A 22,875-nucleotide genomic window follows, 5' to 3' on the forward strand; every position below is an offset into this window, starting at 1 on the left:
TTTCCCTGCTTACCAGTTAATTAGAACTGTAACTTAAAAGAAACAATTCAGAAATTTTCAAAAGGGGAAACCAGGCATTAAATTCCTTAGCTTTTTTTTTTGTGGGAAGTGAATATAGTCCCAAAAGAATATATAGCGATTTAATGACATTTTAAGTCAACATTAATCCATATTAATGTATACAATAACTTTTAGAAATTAATAGTTTTCCCCTCCATTCTTGAAAACAGTATGGCCTTGATTGATTTTCAGTAAATCATTCTGGAAATAAATTTTTATTGATGTGTATTTTCCTTTTGGAAAATGTACTGTAAGTAATTTGGATTTTTGTTGAATGAAATGTTGGATCATTGAGAAAGCTATTCAAAAATTCATCTAGGTATAGTTAGATATGTTCAGTTACAACAGTAAGAAGATCACTGTAATCCAGATAGTCCTCAACTGATTGTTGGTCACTTCCAACTATTCAAAGTTACTCCCCAAAAACTACTTATGGCTTGATTTTCAACTTATGATGTTCATCCTGCCCGTCACATGATTGCATTTTGAGTGCTTGGCAATTGGCTCACCTTTATGGCCATTTGCGGCATCTCTCAGTCACTGCAACATGATTTTCAATGTTTTTTTGCTAGTTTCTGGCATTTATTTCCAATTCCCAGAAAAATAGCCCATTGGATAAACTGGATTTGCTTAATGATCAATGCTTTCACCTAATAACCATGGCATCCACTTAATGACTGTAGCACTCACTTCACAACTGCTATAAAAATGTCATAAATTGAGTCTAATTACATAGTGATCTGCTTAACAGCTGCACAACTTATGGCTGTAATTCAGGGCTAGATTATGGTTGAAATCCGAAGACAACCCATATGCGTTATACTGCTCTGGGTTGAGTCCCAGTGTCTCAGTACTCTGAAGTGAGTGATTCACAGATATAAACATATTTTAGTAATTTGTGTGTCTAAAATAGTTTGATTTGATCTAAACCACAGTTGTTCTCTTTTCTTTCTATATCAAGTACATACATAGACAATTGTGCCTTCTAAATAGATACAATTAAAATGAATCAGTGGCTAGCATTTTCTTTGGTAAGTTTATAATTTGTGTTTGGAGAATACAAAGAAGGAACTAATTTCTAAAAAGAAAATTACCTTTAATTAAATGCAACCCACATTTTACTAATTTTTCTATGTTTCTTTCAGTTATTGATTTCTAAGGTTATGATAATATTTTTATATAATACCAAAGATAAAGAAAACTAAAAGGAAAAACGCTGGATCTATTTAAACCTCGGATACATATATAGACTTCCTAGAAAGAGAGTTACAGTAGGTTTTTCTTTCGGAATATTCTCAGTGCTTTTGATAGATGGACTTGTCAAGGAATATAAGTCCAAGTTATTTGTCTGGCACTTCCATGATGTATGAGGGTTTGGCAGTGTTGTGGCCTTTTTTAAAATGCATTGTTTGTATGTTCATTTGGCTTTAACATTTGGTTTTGTTTAACAAAACAAAACACTGCTTCTGGAAAGATGGGTTTACAGTATCACAATCCCCTTTCCTAATCAGTGTAGCATACAGCCATCCCACTATAGCCATTCCAGTTCCAAATATAACTGGTATTTTTCCAAAGCCCAATTGTGGAGAGAAATCAGCATACATAAACAAAATAGAGAGACTGCAGTTATGTAGTAAGTTTGTGTGAGAGCATCCAAAGCATAATTCACAATTATGTTTTAAGCAGCATATGTTTTAAACATACATACTTTGCTCTAATGTATTGATTTGCTAACTGTTTTCCATGGAAAGCCTCTCTTTAGATGGGTACTAAATATTTCTTTTGGGCAACTTGTCCTGAATAGATATGAAACATTGTTCAACAAAGCTTCTTGAGTACCACGATCTCCTACCAACCCATTTGGATCAGCATTCTTGTCCAAAGATAATAATTTTCAGTACAGTATTAAATTGTGGATTATCTTTGCTTTTTAAAAATACCAGTTCAGACAGGAGCTCCATTATGGCATTCCACAAACATTTGCTTAGGAAAGGATACTGCTAAGGCAGTGCACAGACATACAGAGGTATTATCTTGGAGTTGAATATTGAAGATGCCTCATGTCAGAGGAGAAACATCTCATTTTTTTCTTCTTGTTTAAGTATGATACTGCAAAAAATATTTTCTATAATGTGCATTGCTAGATTTTATGTGTGAATTGCCAGATACCACTTTTTTTCTTTCTGATATTCAGTATTCTTCAGAACAGCGATTCTTTCCTGATGTGTTAAGATTACAACTCTGATTATTCCTAGTCATTATGCCAAATGGCACATTCTGGGAGTTAGAGTCTCAGGGCATTGGGATCGGACCAATTTGTGAAAGCTGAGCTATCCCAATTTTTCTTGAGAACTCTTGATTAGGTCAGCGGGATCAAGATATTTTTATTCTCCTCCCCCCCCTTTTTTTTACAGTTGATCTTAAACGGTAAAAAAAATCTTCTTTAGATTAATGTCATTTTTCCTAGAAAGGCTTTCCTCACTACCTAGGACATTTCCTCAGAGAAAATGTGGATTTGAATAGCCCTAATAGCATATTATTTAAGTAGAAAACTAAAATCAAGAGTTGCCAATGACTCTTTTTCAAAATGTGAATGTATTTCAGTGCATGGGATTAGAAAGAAGTGGTCTTTTGAGAGATTTTTGTTGATTATTTTGTATGGGTAATCCTTGTTAGCTAGTGATATTCATGAAATGGGTGGCTGTGTAAAATAAATAAATAAATAAAATGTGCTAATCATATGTGTTTATTGATTAAAATGTGTCAGTTACTAAATATATGGAAAGGTCCCAGGAGAAATGCTTCTAAATTTTTATATATAAACACACACATTTATTTATATTTATACTTATATGCCCAACTAAAAGTATAACCTGCTTTGCTATTTGTTCCATTTGGTGTCTCCCTTCAGAATAGCAAAGTTACTTTTCTTTGTTTGAATTTTAAAATCCCTGTGTTAATTTGGCATTATTACTCCTTTCATTCAAGTATCTTCTAAAGTCAACTTGTTCCATAATAATGAAGATTGTAAAATAGTAATTCTAAGCACTTGACTTTAATTACTGTAGTAAAGTCTTAAATACAGTCAGCTGTATTATATACTGTATTAAAATATTTATTTACAGCTGACTGTAATTACTGATTTAAAAAAAACATAGCAATTGATGATTGCTTTTCAATCGGAAAAAATGAAAAATTGAAAAATGAAAACTATTCCATAAGACCTTCCCAAGATTGAAGCACTGTGAAATGCTTTTATTCTGAGGCAGTTTTCATTGTATAGATTAAATTACAGAAGCATAAATATCTTCATATAATAAGGTCACCGAAGTATGCAAAATATAAATGGGTAAACCCCTGGCAACATTTATAAGTTAATTCCTAAGCTTACTTTACATTGCATTTTATTCCAGTGCAGTCTATTTTGTAGTGCTAAATGATAATACATTAGGGGAATAGGATTAGTGAAGATGATATTTAAATAACAGAAACCCAATTTAAGTCAAGAGAGGAGCACTGATTAATGTGCAACATATGATATGTGTTGAAGTTTATAGTCCTATCTGAAATGACATCTTACCATTCACTGTGTACTGAATATGATCCATTGGCACCTTAAATATGCATCCACATTAACAGTATGGACCTTTAAGTAAGGAGTTGACTAGACTTCTCTTGGCAAGGAATGTAATGTCTTGAGGGCAAATACCAAAAAGATCATCTGTCACTTACCACCAAGAAATTCTTTCAGATAACCTGATCCTTAGTTGCATAGGGGTTATATGTCATAATCAGCACTTATCAAGTTAATTTCCAAAAATTGCTTCTTTGCATATACGACAATGCCAGAGTTCTTTTTATAATCACTTGATTATACCAAATTCCCATCTTTTTTTACAACATCTCCCATTGACTTAATACTTATGTTAAATAGAATTTGGAACTAGTAGAACTATGAAGACATGGTGGGTTGATGACATGGTACAGAAAAGAAGTCCTGTTGCACTGCTTTTTTAAATTGCATGTCCAAAGTGAAATTGTATTATTTTCAAAGAATGCCTTCTACTCCTATAAGTCAGGTTACTCAAAATGATTCTATTATATTAAAAGGCACTAAAAAACCTGTCTAGTGCTGTCCATCAGTGCTGTTCAACTCATCAGATAAATGCCTATGTGGGCCTATAATAGTTTTATTATATGAACCCACATTTTAGCCTTTTCTTTTTTAATAATACAATATTTATTGAAAGATCTAATGTACTTCATAAATTTTGTACTGAACACAATGTAAGTGTCCTTGACTATTATTATAATGCAATTTTTCTTTCAGCTGCTGTAATTTTTAGCTTTTGTTTCTCAATTTTATCTTTTCAATATTGAATAATTATTATTTTGACCATCACCTTTGCATTAAAAAAATACATTTCCAGGAAAAGGATATGCATCTTTGACATTCACAAAGAGCTCAAAATCATGTTAATGGTTTTATGTATTTACTCCAAAATAGGGAGAATAACAGGAAAAACTCAAGCCATATGAGTTAATCTTCTAATTCCTGAATTGAACTTGCAACAGAGCAGCAATTACACCTGTCTTTTATTAAACATTCTCTAAGAATTCAAAATGTATGAAAGAAAAATGTATCTTATATTAAACTCCTTTTAAAATTACAAAAACTTCCTGTATCCTCCATTATTAGAGGTTTTTAAGAAAAGATTGGACAATTATTTGTTCAATGGTATATAGGGTAAGGTAAGAAGACCTTCCTACTCTGTTATTCTGTGATTCTATATTTTAGAATATAGAATATAGATTCTATATTTTAAAAGCAAACTTTGAATGATTTCCAAAGCGAGAGACATTTAAATTCATTATTTCAAAGATAATGCTTATTAAATTTGTATGCAATTGAATAATTTTGGACGCCGATGTTTCCAAAATAAAATGCAATAAATTGTCTATCGTGAGAAAAATTTACAATTAAACAAAATTATTAAAAACTTAAGAAGAGGAGAAACATCACCTACAACATCCCAAACACCAAAGTCCCCAGCTAGCTTAAAAAATAGAAAAACAACGATAATATAAATTATAAAAATAAAATAAAAGCATAGTAATGGTGATGAATGAACCTATTTCAAGAGTACTATGGAAAACTTCAGTCCCCAGTAATCATAAATAGCCCTAAACCTTATTTAATCTTTATTAAACACATTTGATGTGTCCTGGTTTGCCCCTAACAGATTTATTGATTATTTTTCAACTATAATGATCAAGCTTTTCTTGGGCAAAAAAACCTAAAAAACTGGTTTTATTTCTCATATATATTTTGCAGTACCAACTATATTATAGAAACTTTTCCCTGAACAAATAAGGATCCTAATATTTGCCAGGATTTCAGTGGAGTGAAATAATGCTTTCAGGTTAAGTCTTCAAAGAAGCTGAATTTAGAAATGGTTTGTTCCAGCCAGTGGTCATTGTTAAATAAATGCTTAATTATAAACCTGAAAATGTGAAAAATGTAATCCACTTCTAATCCAAAATTTTAATTTATACAGTGAAAATCTCAAAAAATGCCCTTGCCAAGAAAAAGTAATGATAAGATATACCATTACTTGAAATCATATGAAGGAATGAAAATAGGATGAAGTATTAAAATATAAGCCAACCTTTGAATTAAATAAACCTCTAAAATCCCTGTTTGCTTTTAAATTAAGTGTTCTCCCGGAATATTACAGACCCTTGTAATGTGCAGTTGCTGTTCTTTTTGTTTAAAAAGTTAAATTGCCCTTCCTATCCTTTTATCATTGATATGTTCTGTGATAGCAATTCCCGGAATCTACAGCTCAATTCCTCCAACTGAAAAACCAGAAAGGCCTGATTTTGTGATCCCAAGTAAACCAGGCTTTAAAGTATAATATTTAAAAATTGCATTTTTTTTTCTTTAGCATGGAACATACAGCGTTGATTTAAGGATGAAAATTCATGCATCTTTCTTCAGACATTCATTCATGCATCTTTCTTCACACATTTTTTTTCTAACACATGCAATTCTGTACGTTCTTTTCATACTATGGTGTGGCATGGTGGCTCAGATGCTGGCCTTGTCAGCTGGAAAGTCAGCAACCTAGGTTCGAGTTCTGATGCCCCATGACAGGGTGAACTCCCATCCTTGCCCCAGCTCCTGCCAACCTAGCAGTTTGAAAGCATGCAAATGTGAGTAAATAAATAGATACCAGTTCAATAGGAAGGTAACAGTGCTCAATGTCATGCTGGCCACATGACCATGGAAAAGTCTTTAGATAACACTGACTCAATGGCCTTGAAATGGAGATGAGCACCGGCCCCTGTAGTCAGCAACAGTAAAATTTGCAGGGACTCCTCTTTTCCCCCCACATACTATACAGTTGTTTTTAGGTAGCAAATTATTGAGTTACATAATTAAAATTTTGTAAAATCCAGCCTTTATGAACTTGAGTATGGCATCAAGAAACTTATCTGAATGGTTGCCTCATGGTGTTATGGTATGTACTTTTCTCTTTGGAATCATTGCAATTAGGAACAGAAAGAACATTGGAACATATCTAATGCAATATGCTTTTTTACATTATCATCAATAATGTAGGTATTTATAAAGTCCTTTATTAATGAACTGAATTAGAACATTTGAAATGAAATATATATACATCTATATGCGTTAATTTCATGCATTTCAATAAGTGCAAATTAGGAAGTTCAGATTAATATGTGAATAAAATGGATTACTTCCTCCATCCCTAATCATTTGACTGGATAATTTTCCTCTCATGCTAGTGCAAATGCTACCTGGATCAGAAGCCTTCTGGGGGCTCATTATATCCATTAACCTTAACACAATAATTGCCAGGTTTACAAAGCAGGCTGACAGACTCCTCTGCATTCTAATGTTTGAAAATGATTAAAGTATAGTGTATAATATGTGCTTAATTGCATAAGATTTCTAGATGCACTCTAAAAAATTTAGAAGAGCAGAAAGCCTGTCCTGAAATTCTGCAGACTTTGCTAATCAATGGCTGTATTTCACATTGTACTTAGACATGGCTTGTTTAACTGTCATTTATTGAATAAATTGAAATCAGCTGGATTTGCATAGTTTGCTTAGCCAGTATTTATAGAACACAATGACTGAGATTATGCAATCCTGGCAATTTACATTTTATTTTAGTGTTCAGTTGAACATAGCCAATGTCCCATAATTGAGCTAGATTAATCTATGATCAGGCTTAGAACATGGCAGCTTTGTAGGTTCCAGCCCTGCTATTTCTTTAACAGTGTTTTTGTTGAAAGTCTATTGGGGTTGTATTTCCCATTTAACTCTAATCAAGAAGGCTTAAGCTATAAACAGTAATTGTAACCTTGTGCAGCTCACTTTCTCAGCAAAGAAAAGGCAGATCTCTTTTCATAAGTAAATATCAATTATTTGCGTTGTATTAGTTTCTTATTTTGTAGTAGATAAGTGTTAAACAGAATTCATGCTTGTTCATTTTTCTTCTGGCAATTAAATACACTAGGTTGATATATTTGAAAAAGTTGGCAATTCTGTGTAATAGCCTTTGTGAGACTATTGTTTATGACATGATTAAGATATATACGTATCTATAGCTTGCTTGCTTGCTTCCCTCCCTCCCTCCCTTATTTTTAGAATAAAGAAATTAGTGCCATTCTTCCTAAAGTCAATGCATATGAATCAACGAGACTTAAAACAGACAGAATCAAAAGAAAAGAATTATATTGCAATTTTAAAATATTAATATTGGCTCTAGTTTTAGTTTCTCCAGGAGCTGTGACCTTAAAAAGGATCATGGGACAATTTAATCCCATTTTGTAAACTAGATGGAGTATTAATCTCATAGTTTAGCATTTGTTCTCATTATTTTCAGGTTAGAAGAAGTGAGAAGAAAGGTTAGCTTGAAACTAGTTTGTGGAAAAGTATGAAAATTACACTTTGTGTCATTTAACCATACAAAAGAATACATCTAAATCTCCAAGATGGGAAATGCTGCATTTTAGGCTGCTGAATGAAATTCTTTATGATCTTACACAATCATCAGTGTGCTGGTGTTGAAATACCAACTAACTGGAAGAGGGCAAAGGTTATCTCTTATCTACCAAAAGAGGAAAAGGAGGATCTAGGAAGTCGCAAAACAGGCTCATATCTTTATCTGGAAGGATTCCAGAATAGGTCATAAAGAAATCAATCTGTAAAATTGCATAATGATTACTAGAAGCCAGGATTGATTTGTCAAAAACACATCTTGCCAGGTCTAGACATTTTGGTGCCCTAGACCAGAGGTCGCCAACCTTTTTGAGTTCAGGGACCACTAATATGAATTTTGACTGATGGTGGCTTGCTGATATTGGTGGGAAAGTTGGTCCCATATTCCAGAGCTGCAGTAGTCACAGGACTGGCCCTTTGGTCTTCCTGGAGCAGCTGCTCCTCCACCTGGGTGCACCGGCCTGCCATGGACTGGAGGAGTTGCTCCGGGATGATCAAAAGGCCAGTCTTGTGGCTACTGCAGCTCTGGAATATGGGACTGACTTTCCCACCAATGTCAGCAAGCCACCCCAGGGTGGATTTCCATCCCCTGCTGTTGGTTTACCTTCCAGTTCCAGCTTGCATGGTTCTACTCAAGGTAAGGTTGGGGGTTGGGGCCAGCGGGTGGGCGGGCCATGTGAGCCTTGTGTTTCTGATTTTTCTTAGGAATTTCAAAATGATACATTTTTCCCGGTTTTTGAGCTTATGGTTTTCAGCCCTGGATATTTATTTTTTTCTTTTCAGCACTATTGCCATAATAGGTCAACAATTTTATGAAACTAAATTTATTTTGAATGGGCACACCAGTGCACTTTTCTGGGTACAGGTAGTTCTTGACTTACAACCATTCATTTAGTGAAAATGCGAAGTTATAGCTCAGTGAAGAAAGTGCCCACTCTTCACACTTATGACCATTGCAGAAACCTCCTGGTCACATGGTCAAAATTTGGCTGCTTGGCAACTGGCATGTATTTATGACAATTGCAGTGTCCTGGCATCATGTGATCATCTTTTGTGACATCTGACAAGCAAAGTCAATGGGGAAGCCAGATTTACTTAACAATCATGCTACTAAATAACAGCAGTGATTCATTTCAACTTCCCAGAATTCCTGAGCCATAATTGTCCACCCCTGATGTAGGGCCTTGTACTTTATTCTCTTTTGGTCAGTCCACCTGGAATATTATCTGTCCAACCTGGACACTGTATTTTAGTGGCGAGTCAGGCAAACTAGGTTTAACCAGTATTTAGAAATGAAATGCTATGAAAAGAAATGGAAATAACCCAAAAAGTTCAGTGTTGAGAAAAATGAAAGGGAATATGACCATACTTTTCAATTACCAGAAAAGTTCTGTTCTTATATTGTTATAAAACAGAAAACATTGAATAATGAATTCATTAAAAATGTTTCTGGTTCAATATTAGGAAAAAAATACTTAACAGTAAGAACATTTTGACAGTGGAACTAATTGCCCAGGGTTCTGTTGTTTTGTCCTTTACTAGCTGTATTCACACATAGGCTGAAGAGCTGTCTCCTTATAGATGCTTTAATTTGAATTCTATTGTGGGTCAGGAACTAGGCTTGATGTTGTAAATATCATTTCACAGGTCAAAGATTCTATAAAAGCCAGTATATAAATTTTAAAAAAGATATATAGAAAATCCTCTGTGTTAAAGACAGTGTTTTTGCACACGAAAGTCAGACCCACCACGTCCATTCATTTGATCCAGAGATTTTTCTGCCTCTTGTTTGTTCTTTTTAAATGCAGAATTGTTTCACCATTTCCCTTTTTCTTAATTTTTAAAACTTGGTTATTAGAATGGCCTTAGTCTATTAGTGATTCATACCTCATAGAGTTTGGAAGGGATAGTATAGATAGTCCTCAATTTATAATCACAATTGGGAACAGAATTCCCATTGCTAAGCTGTTCCTAAGTTATTAAGGGCGTCACAGCTGGTTCTGTTAAGTGATTTTGTTTTGTGGTTATGTGAACCACACGTGATTTTTATGAACTTCTTTGCTATGGTTGTTAAGCAAATCATTGCAGTTGCGAAGTGATTCATGTGGTTAGGAAGCAAATTTGGCTTGCCTCATTGATCTTGCATGTTGCAAGCTGACCAGAAAGGTCACAAATGGTGATTACATGATGCTGCAAAACTGCTGTAAACAGACTGGTTGCCAAGCAACTGAATGGGGATCCTGTGTTGGTTGTAAGTGTGAGGATCGGTTGTAAGGCACTTTTTTCAGTGTCATTGTAACGTAGAACAATTGCTAGATGAATGGTTGTATTACAGGTAGTCCTCGGCAGGGGTGGGATCCTACCGGCATAACAACCGGTTCGTTGAAAACGCGCGCATGCAGCACTTGTAAATCAACTTCTCCTGCAAGGAATAACCTCCTGCTGATGCTAGCGGCACTCAGCTCTGCCACGCAAAGCAACTAATAAGGTTGCTTTAGCAGGGAATAAAGGACAGCCTAAAGCTCGGGCAGTCGGATGAGCCTAGCCGAAGAAGAGAAGCGAACTGGTTCTGTGTCAGCTGCTCTTCGGAGCTATCGGTTCTATAGAATCTGTAGAATCTCATCCCTGGTCCTTGGCTTACAAGTTTGTTTAGTGACTGTTCGATGTTACAACAGTACTGAAAAAAGGTGACTTATGACCATTGCAGCATCCCCACAGTCACATTTTACATTCTAATTCTTGACAACTGATTCATATTTATGACGGCTGCAGTGTCCCAGGTTCATATGACCATCTTTTGCGACTTTCTGACAAGCAAAGTCAATGGGGAAGACAGACTCGCTTAATAACTAGGCTTTAACAATTGCAGAGATTGATTTAACAAATGTGGCAAGAAAAGTTGTAGAATGTGACAAAACTCACTTAACAAATTTCTCTCTTAGCAACATAAATTCTGGGCTCAGTTGTGGTTGTAAGTCAAGGACTACCTGTATTTCTTTTGTTGTATTTAGAGAGTTCAATTTCTTTTCCAAAAATAATAAAAAGTTATGTGTGTTTCTTCAGTGCTTAGTAGTCTGTTTCAAAAAAGGAGGTTTCGTGTGATCCCACACAAGGTGTGGCACTATTCTAACAGATTGTTTGGTAAGCTATGAATATAGCCTACCTGTTAGAATAACTGAGAAAATAGCAGCAGCCTGCTTTGGATTGTCAGTAAACATCTATTTATGCATGTGCAAGACTTCAAACTAGTGTAGCTGACAGGAAAATGTTAAGAGACAAATGTATCACTTGTTTTGGGGTGTAAGTATAATCACACTGAGAGCTACATTGCATGATCTTTTTTTTTTGTAAAGTAGGTGACTTTTTAGGTGAATATATTCTGCAGTATATTCAAAGAAAAAGAAATTGGTAGAAAGTAATTAGCTGCTAGATGTGTCTACAGGCCTAGCTAAAGCCTATTGTGGAAGGCCAGATGTCTCTCTCCTGTATTTTTTCCCCCTATGTTTATCAAGAAATTGAACTGTCAGATGATACTGAAACATTTTTAAAGAAATCTGTTCTTAATGCATAGATTTTATATATCAGTATACTGTAATTACTGCAAGTAACATTGAATAGGCTCATGTTACACTTTTGCTCCACAAGCTGCATTGGTTGCCAGTCTGCTTCCAGATCCAATTCGAGGTGCTGGTTTTGACCTTAAGGGCCTTCGTGATATGGAATTGCGGTGTCTGAGGGATGGTCCGTCTCCCATCTATCCAGCAGATATGCTGCAAATGGGTTTCATCTGATGAGACCCAGGAGACGGGCCTTTTCTGCTGTGGCACCCACCCTGGAATATTGTCTCATTGTTCCAGTGGAACAGGCTGCATCCTTGTCATTTTTTCAGGAGACCCTTAAAACATGGTTGTGTGAACAGACCAGGGGATCTCAAAGCAATAGTGATCTGAGGAAATGGCTGCCTTGTTTTTAATGCCAATTTTCTCCGCCATGTTGTTAATAATATTGTTCATGCCTTTTAATTGTAGCTGTTTTATTTTTATTTTATAATTGATTTTATTGTAAGCTGCCTAGTCACTTTACTGTGAGATGGGTGATTGTATAAATTTGAGGAATGAATGAATGAATGAGTTTTACTTCATGATAAAATACGGCATTCTTTGACAGGATGGAGCTTCAGCAAGTCAGCTTGACTTGTGTACCTTCTTTCAGGCATCACATGCATTTTTGCTTTTCATGGTTCCAGATCTTAAATAACTTTCTGCTGGTTTCCTAATTATTGTGGTACATTAAGATTACATATTACATATTTCATTATATATTTTAAATGGTGAGATTTTTAATTAGAATAGTGCTTAACTGTCTGTTATCACACAGAATTACATGTACTTACAAAAAGGAAAGCATTGTTTCAGAAATCTATGCAAAAATAATTATTAGATATGAGAGAACAGTTCTTTTTTTAAAACTTAGTTATAACCAGATTCATTTAACAAGGCAAAGTCAGTACTTGAGATGAAAACTGTACATTTTACTTATAAATAATTTCTAAAAAACATTCATTTTTTTCCTGAGCTGGAAATTTTTAAAAGTTGAAATTGGGCATAGAAAGAAATACCTTTAGTATGTTTATATTGATAAGTCTCAGTGCTGTATGTCTTAGAAATAAGCAGTTAGCAAGCAAAATAAATCAATGCATTGGTTAGAGATTTTCTCAAAATTCTTCGAAAACCTTTGGTTAAACTTTGTTTTCCCTTTAAGATGAAATCTGATACCAAATAATTTATACAATAAAGTAAAACAAAGTAAGTGAAAATATAAAAATTATCCTGGCAAATGAAAAAAAAGTTTTTCCACAATATTTATTACATGTGAGACTAACAGAATATTATCTCATAAAATAATCCTGAGATAAAATAATAACAACAACAACAACAACAATAATAATAATTTAAATTTATTTAAGTGTTGTGCCTAAAGACCTAGGCAAGCACTTAAAAACAATTGGCGCTGACAAGATTACCATTGGTCAGCTGCAGAAGGCCACCTTACTGGGATCTGCTCACATAATCCGCCGATACATCATGCAGTCCTAAACACTTGGGAAGTGTTCGACTAGTGATTTGTGATACGAAACCCAGCATGGTTATCTCATTTGCTGTGCATACTGTCATTTTTGTGAATAGTAGTAGTAGTAGAAGTAATAGTAGTAATAATAATAATAATTTAAAAAAACATCCATTGAAAAATCTTAATATTATAAGAAGGACTTATGAAAAGAGTTAGAATGAAATCTTACTAGGATTCCTAAAACAATAAAGACTTGCAGCCATTGTAGACGTAGAGAAAATGTGCAATAAATATGTAAAAAGCAAATTTATTAACTTGGTTCCAGCCTATTATGAGAATGAGGCTAACTGAAGACTAACTTTCCACACATAGTGATGATCAATCAAAAGGTACCCTGTTGATCCTCATAAATCTCCCTACAGAAGGCTTTTTTCTTCTAGCTTCACAGGCTTTCTGCCTGCTGCTCCTCCTGTCAGATTGATTCTGAAAAGATCCTTGATGTCATCGTCTTTGCACTTGTACTTAAGCCAGCTTTTCTCAGGGGGACTAGTTGGCAGGGAACATGCTGATTAGGGAGTCATTAGGACATGTGTTGTCTGAATCCATTTCTAAAAAATGGAGATTCCTATTAGCGGTGCTGAGAGCAGAGTATTCAGAGCTCAAGAAAAGATGCTTCCAAGAGGGGCTTCTCTGGCTTGGAAGAAACAGAATGTGCGCTTTGATCCTGAGCTCTTGAATTTCAGGGCAAAGTATGATTTGAGAGAACTAGACAAATGTCTAACTTAAATTTAGTGGCTTTTAATCTTGCCTTACAGATAGGAATATTACGGGCCAACGTGTAGAATATAACATTAATACCATTAGAATAACAAATATTGGTCTGTACATGTTTATTTTTTTCTTTTATCATAAGGTACCAAAAGGATATCAAGGACTATGCTGTTTTGCATGGTCCTGTTTACTCTAGCTGAGGAAGTCCAAGAATACCAGCGTAGTTCATCTGAGCAATTGCTGTATTACCGTATATGTATATGGTCAGGGAACATGCATGATATAAGTGCCAGAGAATATACAGTAACTGGACTAGTGAAGGATAATATTAATGAACTCTCCTGGTATCAGTCTTGTGAGAAAGTCCAGCTAAGAAGCACAACCAGAAGTATTAACTTGTCTATATTATAAGGTTAGATTAACAAAATCTTGCAAGTTTGAAAGTACATCTCTCTCCCCTCTCATCTTTACTGTCCAAGAAACTAAGGATAGTCCATTTTTGTCGCTTTTCCATTCCTTCTGTGAGCTTAGCTTCTTCTTTTTCAACCATTGTGAAGTCTGTGCATCTTCCTCATCTCCCAAGGCATTGCCACATATCAGTCCACCTGTTGCTTACCATATCCATAAAATTTGTGAGTGCTTCTCAAATAAAAAGTAGTTGTCATGCACTGTGATTCATGATTCATTAACGATTTCTTGAAAAAGTCATTTCATCGGGTGGGCTTTACTTATAAAATTTTCTAGGAATCACTGCTTAATTTAGTTTAATTTAGATTTTCCATTGTGAAAAATCAATTTCATTAGAACTGCTTTCTTTTTAACAAGAAGCTAAAGCTCACGTTTAATCTTGGCAACACAAAAGAAGAAATGTGTGGTCTTGCTTGTAGAACGCAATCTATATAAAGAAAAACCGGTTTCTTTAAACACTAGTCAGAACCCAAACTGGTTGTGTCATTTTGTACATGTAGTGCTGAGACCTGGCCTGCTCAAGTTGTAGCCACACGGATGAATTAAACCACACGGATGAATTAAAAGTCCTCACAGGCTGCAAAGAAATATCTGACGTGCTATGAGCTGTTTTGGGGCTGTAGCACTGGCAATAGTAGTAAGTCTTGGAGATGCTTCCCATCACATTTTTTGGGGTAGTGGCAACAGTGAATTTATTACTTTTTTAAAAAAAGGTCAGCGGGTTGCATAATACGTCATGTGTTTTGCAGGCCAGGCTTAGATATCATTCAATCCCCTAAACAAAGAATTCTGGTAGTATTAGAATTATTGAAAATATGGCCAAGGAACCAAATTGTGCTGAGGCAATTATGACAAGTCATATATTCCACAGTGATATATAAATGTTATCCTTAATGATGAGTGCAAAACGAGCAGCTATTTACCCTTCCCTTCTTTCCATAGGGAAAAGTTGTCTGTGGCTCGGCTACAGCAAGAAGTTGCCCGCAGTAAGAGTGACGGAACAATGGTAAGTTTTGGCAGTCCTCCAATTTGTATTTCCAATTGTATTGAAGTTAAACCTTCAAGCAGGCTGACTTTTATAGCAAGTAGAACCAAAATATAAATGCAGTCAAAACTTTATTAATGTATCTTTCTCTTTTTTGGGGGAGGGAACATCAAAATCTGGGCAAGGGTAAGAATCGTGGGAAAATGTTATCAGTAAAAATACTGATTTCCCTTCTGATGACCAAGTGAAAAATCAGTAATTAAGTACATAAATAGGCAATTAGAGATTGGAATTAGATACACTTGATTAGTAATTAATCACCCATTACTGGCAATTGACAAAGAAAGCCATGAAAATGCTTGAAAGATTGATTATGCTAATCCTTAGTCTTAGATCCATTCAGATTTTCCCTAATTTTTTTGTTGTTGTGAGATTCATTTACAGTATAGCATTAGAAAGCTACAGTGCAAAATTAGCATTGGTAATCACAGTATTGATTTAACAAGATCTAAATTTTTCATGAGCCTTACTGCACTTTTGTTTTATGCCCTCACTTTGTGAATGAGGTCTGCTTACGCTGAGCTCTGAAGGATCATATGAAGATAAAAGCTTGATTTAATATAATGGTAAATTGGGATTTAGCACCATCTGGAAGAACTTCTGTGATGCTGAATGAACCCTAAGTCTTTCATTCTTTCCTTTCTGTCTGTTTACATGGTCAGAAGGAGGATTCAGTTACTGTGATTTGTGCCTTGCTATTACATACAAGCCCAGAGAACATTCATTAAAGCCAACTCTGGTTAGGAAACCAAGTTAGGTTTTGCAGTCCAATTAGCAATGTATAAGTATTAATTTTAAACTGAATTTCCTGATGTGTAACCTATAATAAACTAGAAATTGTGGAAACTGGGTCCTGATCATATCCTCCTTTGAGCTATGTTATAAAAGAGGTAACCTAGAGGCTTTTCTGGGTCTACAGTATCATTCATATGACACAACAGTGAATACAAGCACAACCAAAATTCTAGAATTGGCTTCTTCTAATTAATTTGAAATTTAATGAGACCAATAATTGTTTTATATATGTATGTGTATAAAACCTAAACTATGTTATAGTTAAAAGCCTGGTGAAAGAGATGCAGTTTACAGACCTTCTAAGCACCAAGATAACGAATGAGAAATACAACTTTTGAAGCATCCCTTTTTACTGATAGATCAATTTAATACTTTTTATTGGCTAACATTTTTCTAAATACTTTTGTCTGTCCCTCTGATATGCTTTGAAATTTAATATTTCACTTACCTATGTCATTTTGCATTTGTTCTAAGCCAGGCTCTATTCAGCTGAGGATGAAATTGATTGTGGAAAAAAGTATCACAAAACAAGTGGGGGGAAAAAATCTAATAAAAATTGAATGGAACATGCTGTCTCTTTGTTTCTGGTATCGTAATCATAAATATGATTTTGGCATTTTGGGGACCCTTTAAAGGGATGCCCATCCATAAAGTTGAATGCTCATCACTATATAATATAAATGGACAAGCTTAAATTTAATTCAAAATTAATTGTTCCTTTGAATATAATATTTTGAGCAAAATCAGCACTGGCAATAGAATTACAGGTTCTCCTTGATTTACAACCATGTGTTTATTAACTATTCAAAGTTACAATAGCATTGAAAAAAGTGACTTACAACTGGTTCTCGCGGTCTCAATTGAGGTTGAAAATAGAAGACTTCCTGTACTTTAGGATATATCATTTTCAGAGGTGGTATTCAGCAGGTTCTGACCAATTCTGGAGAACCGGTAGCGGAAATTTGAGTAGTTCAGAGAACCGGCAAATACCACCTCTGACCAGAGATTTTACAGTATCCTTCCCTTGCCATGCCCCCAAGCCACGCCCACAGAACCGGTAGTAAAAAAAATTAAATCCCACCACTGATCATTTTGCATTTATTTATTCCACAATCAAACCTAAGTTTCTCTTTGAGGCAGTAGTTTGGATCCCATGTTTATTATAATTGATGGAAACTTGGGCTTGAGATATATCTGAGATGCTGAGATCCTAGAGACAGGACCAGCACGGCTTCTGAGTGTCTCAGTTGCCTGTTTTTATACATGACTGGGACATAAACCTCCTCTTGCCCTCCTTCAGTTTCCTGTAATAGAAACAACTTTAGCAGCTGGCTTTTTAATTATAACTAGTATCTTTCATAGTTCAAGAATTTATATGGCCTCTTCTCAGCAAGCCTAGGGCCAGTGATGCTAATGCTTCTATTTCTTAGTTCCCAGGCAATAATAGCTGTATCTTGCTTGGTGATAGAACTTTTCCCATCAGGTGGTAAAAAGTTCAAAGGCTGAATTTTCATGTCTCAATGAATGCTTATTGTCAGAGGCAATATAAGAACATTGTCTCTCCTATTGACTTGGTTTTCTCAAAAGGACATCACTAATAGCCCTATTGCAAATGGGAATCCAAACTACGATTCTGTTGTCTAAATTGGAACTACTAGCTTAATCTGACAAATGTATTTAGATAGGACTCTCTCTGTGTACTTTTGGACCAGATAGTGGCATCCTTGATTCCTGGTCTCAAGGAAAAAGATTTCAATTCATCAGTTTTGCTGTCTTGGTCTTCCGGACAGTTTAAAAAGCTCTGGAGAAGTTTTCAAGTGCCAGGAAAAAGGATCTGTGGAGATCCTATCTTTGGGAATTCTGGCCCAATTCTTCATCCAGCTTATGAGATCAAAAGAGGATGAAGAAGTATGTCCTGGTATGTTACGCCAGATAAAGCTGATATCCTTCAACTTTACTTTTAAAGTCATTGAAAAAGGCTTTTCTAATAGGCGTGAGGAAGCTGTGATTTGATTTCTGTGGGCTTGTTTCTCTGTGCAGCTGCCTATAGTTGGTGGTACATTAGGCCTTTAGTTCTACTTGAGATTCTTTGCAGTTATCTCATTCAGATGTGAGGATTTTTGAGAGCTTTTAGTGGTTTTTTTGTGCTTTATTTCAATTCTGTAAACCTCTTTGCAGTTTTCAAGAACCGTTATAAATAAATAAAAGAGTAACAAGAATTAGAGAGGCAATAACTGTTCAGTAGTTTCAAATAACAAAATGTACTGTTATAAAACATGATACAACAATAAATGTATTCAGTATTGGTGTGGGAAAAATGTCCACTTAAATTAGGAATTAGAGGGATTTGAGATGTATCAACAAAGTGTCTTTTATTGTTGCATATGCAATTACAGTGGTCACAGGAATCCTCAGCCAAGGTTGTAGAAGAGAGTTTTTAGATTAAATTATTTTGGTTTATTACTTAGAAATGATAAAGAAATACTGCAAATCGCAGTGTGAGAATCTATACTGGAATACTTCTGATAATACATTGGGATGATTGTAGGACATCACCCCTGCATTCCTTTAAACACAATCTGTCTGTAAGATAAATGCATACAATTGGGAATTTCTCATGATTCATATTTCAGCACAAATCATTTTTTTCTGTTTGGTAGCCTTTGTCTCAATTGAGAATTTCATTGTATTCTTTTAACCTTTATTAACTCTTATCACTTTTTTGTTTATTTTTTAGGCTGTAGCATAAATTACAGCTGTCAAGATCTTTATTTCATAAAGATTAAACCCAAATCAATTCTTCAATTAGTCTTTCAGGTTGGCATAGATTTCACTAAGGATAGGCCAGAAGTCCTTATTTTGCTATGTTCCCTGCTGTGGGTTTAAGTAATACAAAGTGATTATCATGGCTTCTACTCTGCATCTGTCTAATTCACACCTGCACCCTTTTGTAGAAGCACAACACTTTAACTGAATATGAGGTCCCAATTGGTTTGGTTCTTTTCCTTTTTAAAATCCTTGAACGTTAGATTGATTTATGAATGTATCAGATTCTTTGTTAGCGTGTAAACTACTAATTAATTTAAAGCTCCTCTGGGAAAAATTAAAGCCCTGGTTAAGACTTTCAACAGGCTCAGATGGTGCTAATAATAGGAAAGCAAGTTATATTAATGAATTTAAGTGTAATCTTTCCTATCACATCCCTTCTCCCAAATTACTTCCATATGTAGGAAAAAGCTGGACCAAACTAGATGGAACCAAAAAAGAGTTAGAAGATAAAGCAACATCTTAAATCTTGAATTTAATAGTGACTGTGTGGCTAATTTGGTGGTGGTTTAATTTTATACTCTTTAAATTAATATTATAACTATATCCTGACTAGATGGTATGTGATTAAGAAAAGCTATATACTTTATAAATGCAGGTCTTTTATTAATAACTTTGTTCATATTTGTTAACACTTTATCAAATTACTAATACTTTTTAGCTACAAATTTGTTGTGCATTTATATCCCTTTTAAGTGAGTGAGATAGAACATGTTCATAATAAATTGAGTTGATTGCAATGATAAATCTGCCCTCGCCTAATGATATTCCAAACGCTGTCAGAAGAAGCTCTGTATGGATTGAGAACCTCGCTCCCCCAATTCCCCTAAAGACTTTCAGCTGTACAGACACCATTCTACTACATGGTGACCTCAACTTATGACCACAATTGACCACAGTTGAGTCTAAAATTTCTGTTGCTAAGCAAGACAGTTAAGTGAGTTTTGTCTCATTTTACAGCCTTTCTTGCCACAGTTGTTAAGTGAATGACTGCCATTGTTAAATTAGTAACACGGTTTTAAGTAAATCTGGCTCCCCCGTTGACTTTGCTTGTTAGAAAGTAGCAAAAGATGATCTCATGACCCTGGTCACTGCAACTATCATAGGTACACAACAGTTGCCAAGCATCTAAATTTTGACCATGTGACTGTGGAGATGCCACAATGGTTGTAAGTGTGAAAAACAGTTGTAAGTCACTTTTTTATTGTAACTTTGAATGGTCACTAAGTCAAGAACAACCAAAAAGATCCCATTGCTTCTGAGATTTTCTGGAAGGGGCTATTCACTAGAAGAGCCATAATGGGCAATGAGATTCCTATTAGTGGATAGGCTTTCATTAGAGTACATAAGTGTTGATGATGAAATTCTAGATGAAGTTGATGCTTTCCAATTTCTCTAGACTCCTGGCAATTGTTTGAACTGGTTTTTGTAGTTGGCAATTTTTTTTAGTTTGCCATTGCCTCCTTCTTAAGACTGGGAGTAGGTGACTGTCCCCAAGGTCACCCAGTTGGCTGTGTACTTAAAATGGGACTAGAACTCTCTGCCTCCTGGTTTCTAAACTGGTGCCTTTATCCACTACACCAAACTAGCTGGCATAGTGCATTTATTCATGTTCATCTCATGTTTTAGTCAGTATACTGTATATTGACAGTACAGTTAATCCTTGACTTAAGACCACAATTGGGAACAGAATTCTGGTTGTCAGTCATTCAATCAAGGCACCACTTGACCAGGCCCAATTTTTCAACCATTTTTACGGCAGTTGTTAAGTGAATTTTGTGGTCATAAGTTTGAACCCACTCTCCAAAATGGGTATGTTTTGCTGTTAAATGACTGATTGTAAAAACGTGGCAATGCAGTTTGATAGAGGGCAGCAAGGGATTGACTTTATTTCAGTTCCAAACCTTACCTGGGACAACTCTGATTATTCCTTAGATTTAGGACTAAGAAACATCTTTAGGACCATCAGGAAAATCTAGGCATCCTGAAAAAAGGTAACCATCTCCATATTACTTCCAAAATAACTATATGGGTGCATCTATATTGTCACCAGAAATAAGGCTTCTTTACCTTGCATATGCATAAAATTAACAATTTTTCTTAGATGTGGATGTCTAATCAAATTATATTAGAAATTATGCTAGAAATCTAATTTAAAAAAACACTTACTTTTAACCACATGGGTGGAAAGAACATGTCCTCACTTCTTACTGGGATACCTTTGCTATGTTGTTGTGTTCCATAAGATTCTGTTTCTTTTGGCTTGCGCAGGAAGGGTCTGTAAGGTTGCTCATGACCAAAATTACCAGTATTGTCCTGCTACACAAACATGTGTCTAAGAAATGATAAGATTTGGTTAGGCCTGTTTATGTAGAGGTAAACAAGATGTCATTCATACTTTGGAAGAAAGGACAAAAATGTTGTGACTTTATATTTTCTATAATTAGAAAAAAAACCACTGTGTGTATTAGGTCACCCTGTGTGCTTCTCACTGCCATTGTGGCAGTCTTCCCTCCACCCCCTCCTATGCTCATTTAAATGTCTCTTATGTCATTAATGTTGCTCCATTAATCACCTGGCAAAGAGTGATTCAGGCTCTGCAGGGATGGCTGTCTGAGAGAGCCAGCACATCCTCTGGGCCTTTATTGGGGGTGTTGGAGTCACATGCGTGCTTTTGAAAGAGCTGTTTTATACATGGAAGCATAATGTTCCTCTTTCAGCTCAGAAGCATTTGCTTTTTTTTTTTTAATCACAGAAGGGATAAATCTGTGCAGTTGCCTCTAAGGCAGTTAGAAATCCTTTCATGGTTCAGTGTTGGGATTATTTGGAAATACATGTTGCTTAGCAGTAAACGAAGTGTTAAAAAATAAGATGCAAAGGCTAGCTTACCTTTCCTTCCTTCCTTGCAAAGAGGTGGGTCGAGTATCTAATTTATTTGAATTTGTTTCCAGTAATTTTGGTATTAATAATAAACAGCAATATCTTAGCTGAAGCCTGCTTTTTCTCCTTGGTTGGTTGTGTGTGTGTGTGTGTATGTTTATTTTAGCTCTTGTCAATCTGCATGTGGATATAAGAACTGCATGTGAAATTTAATGTGGATCGTTATGCATGATAGGTGGGTTCATTATTGGACATTCTGGAAATCATTATGGTTTAAGTCAACTTTGTTCCTTAAAAGCCTCACTGCTCCATTTAGAGAAATGTCATCATAATTTCTGCCCATGTCCTGATGAGCTAGCTCATAATTTTAAAAAAGATCTATAACCAGTTTAGCTTTGACCATTCATTGACAAAATTCTTGTGTATAGGTAGCAATAATAAACTCTAGGAGGAATTTTAGAATTGCTGATGCTTAGAATCAAACTATTTCTGAGTAGGAATTGCTATTAAATTATTTATGTTCCAATCATGCACTTAAATAAGTCTTCCAGTTCTTGACTCTTTTAGTCCAAATCTTTTGAATGACATAGGAGGAAGAGCAGTTCTAAAAACTGATATTTATCTGCAACCTGCCTTTTTCATTCAGGAGGCTGGAACCAAAACAGAGCATCTATGATTTGTTTTCCTTGGAAAGCTACTTAAAGTCAATTTATAATTTATCTAATTTCCCTTCTAATGCCTTTATATCTTTGTTTAGATTTCTGCCTCCTGCTGGCCAACTCAGTTTTTTTAAATTATAGATTGCATTTTGCTGTAATATCCTAGGCTTGTATTTATATTTTAATTTCTAGGTAGCAGTAATATCCATGATGTTTATTAGAAGTTAGCTTTCTTCTGTAATTTAGAACTTCATCCGAAATACTGA

The 22,875-nt window shown here is 35.1% G+C and overlaps 1 protein-coding gene across 4 annotated transcripts in view; it reads left to right on the plus strand.

Moving 5' to 3' along the window:
- The window catches only part of NCKAP5 (NCK associated protein 5), a 666,974-nt gene that overhangs the window by 275,640 nt on the left and 368,459 nt on the right, over positions 1-22,875 (plus strand). For all 4 annotated transcript variants that reach the window (XM_087920337.1, XM_087920334.1, XM_087920335.1 and 1 more), the window contains one exon: positions 15,347-15,410. In XM_087920337.1, the coding sequence (XP_087776463.1) occupies positions 15,347-15,410 (64 nt within the window). The remainder of the gene's footprint in view (positions 1-15,346; positions 15,411-22,875) is intronic.

The sequence above is a fragment of the Pseudonaja textilis genome, chromosome 1 (genome assembly GCF_049901715.1).
Source record: "Pseudonaja textilis isolate UNSWEBS1 chromosome 1, rPseTex1.2, whole genome shotgun sequence".
NCBI classification, from domain to species: Eukaryota; Metazoa; Chordata; class Lepidosauria; order Squamata; family Elapidae; genus Pseudonaja; species Pseudonaja textilis.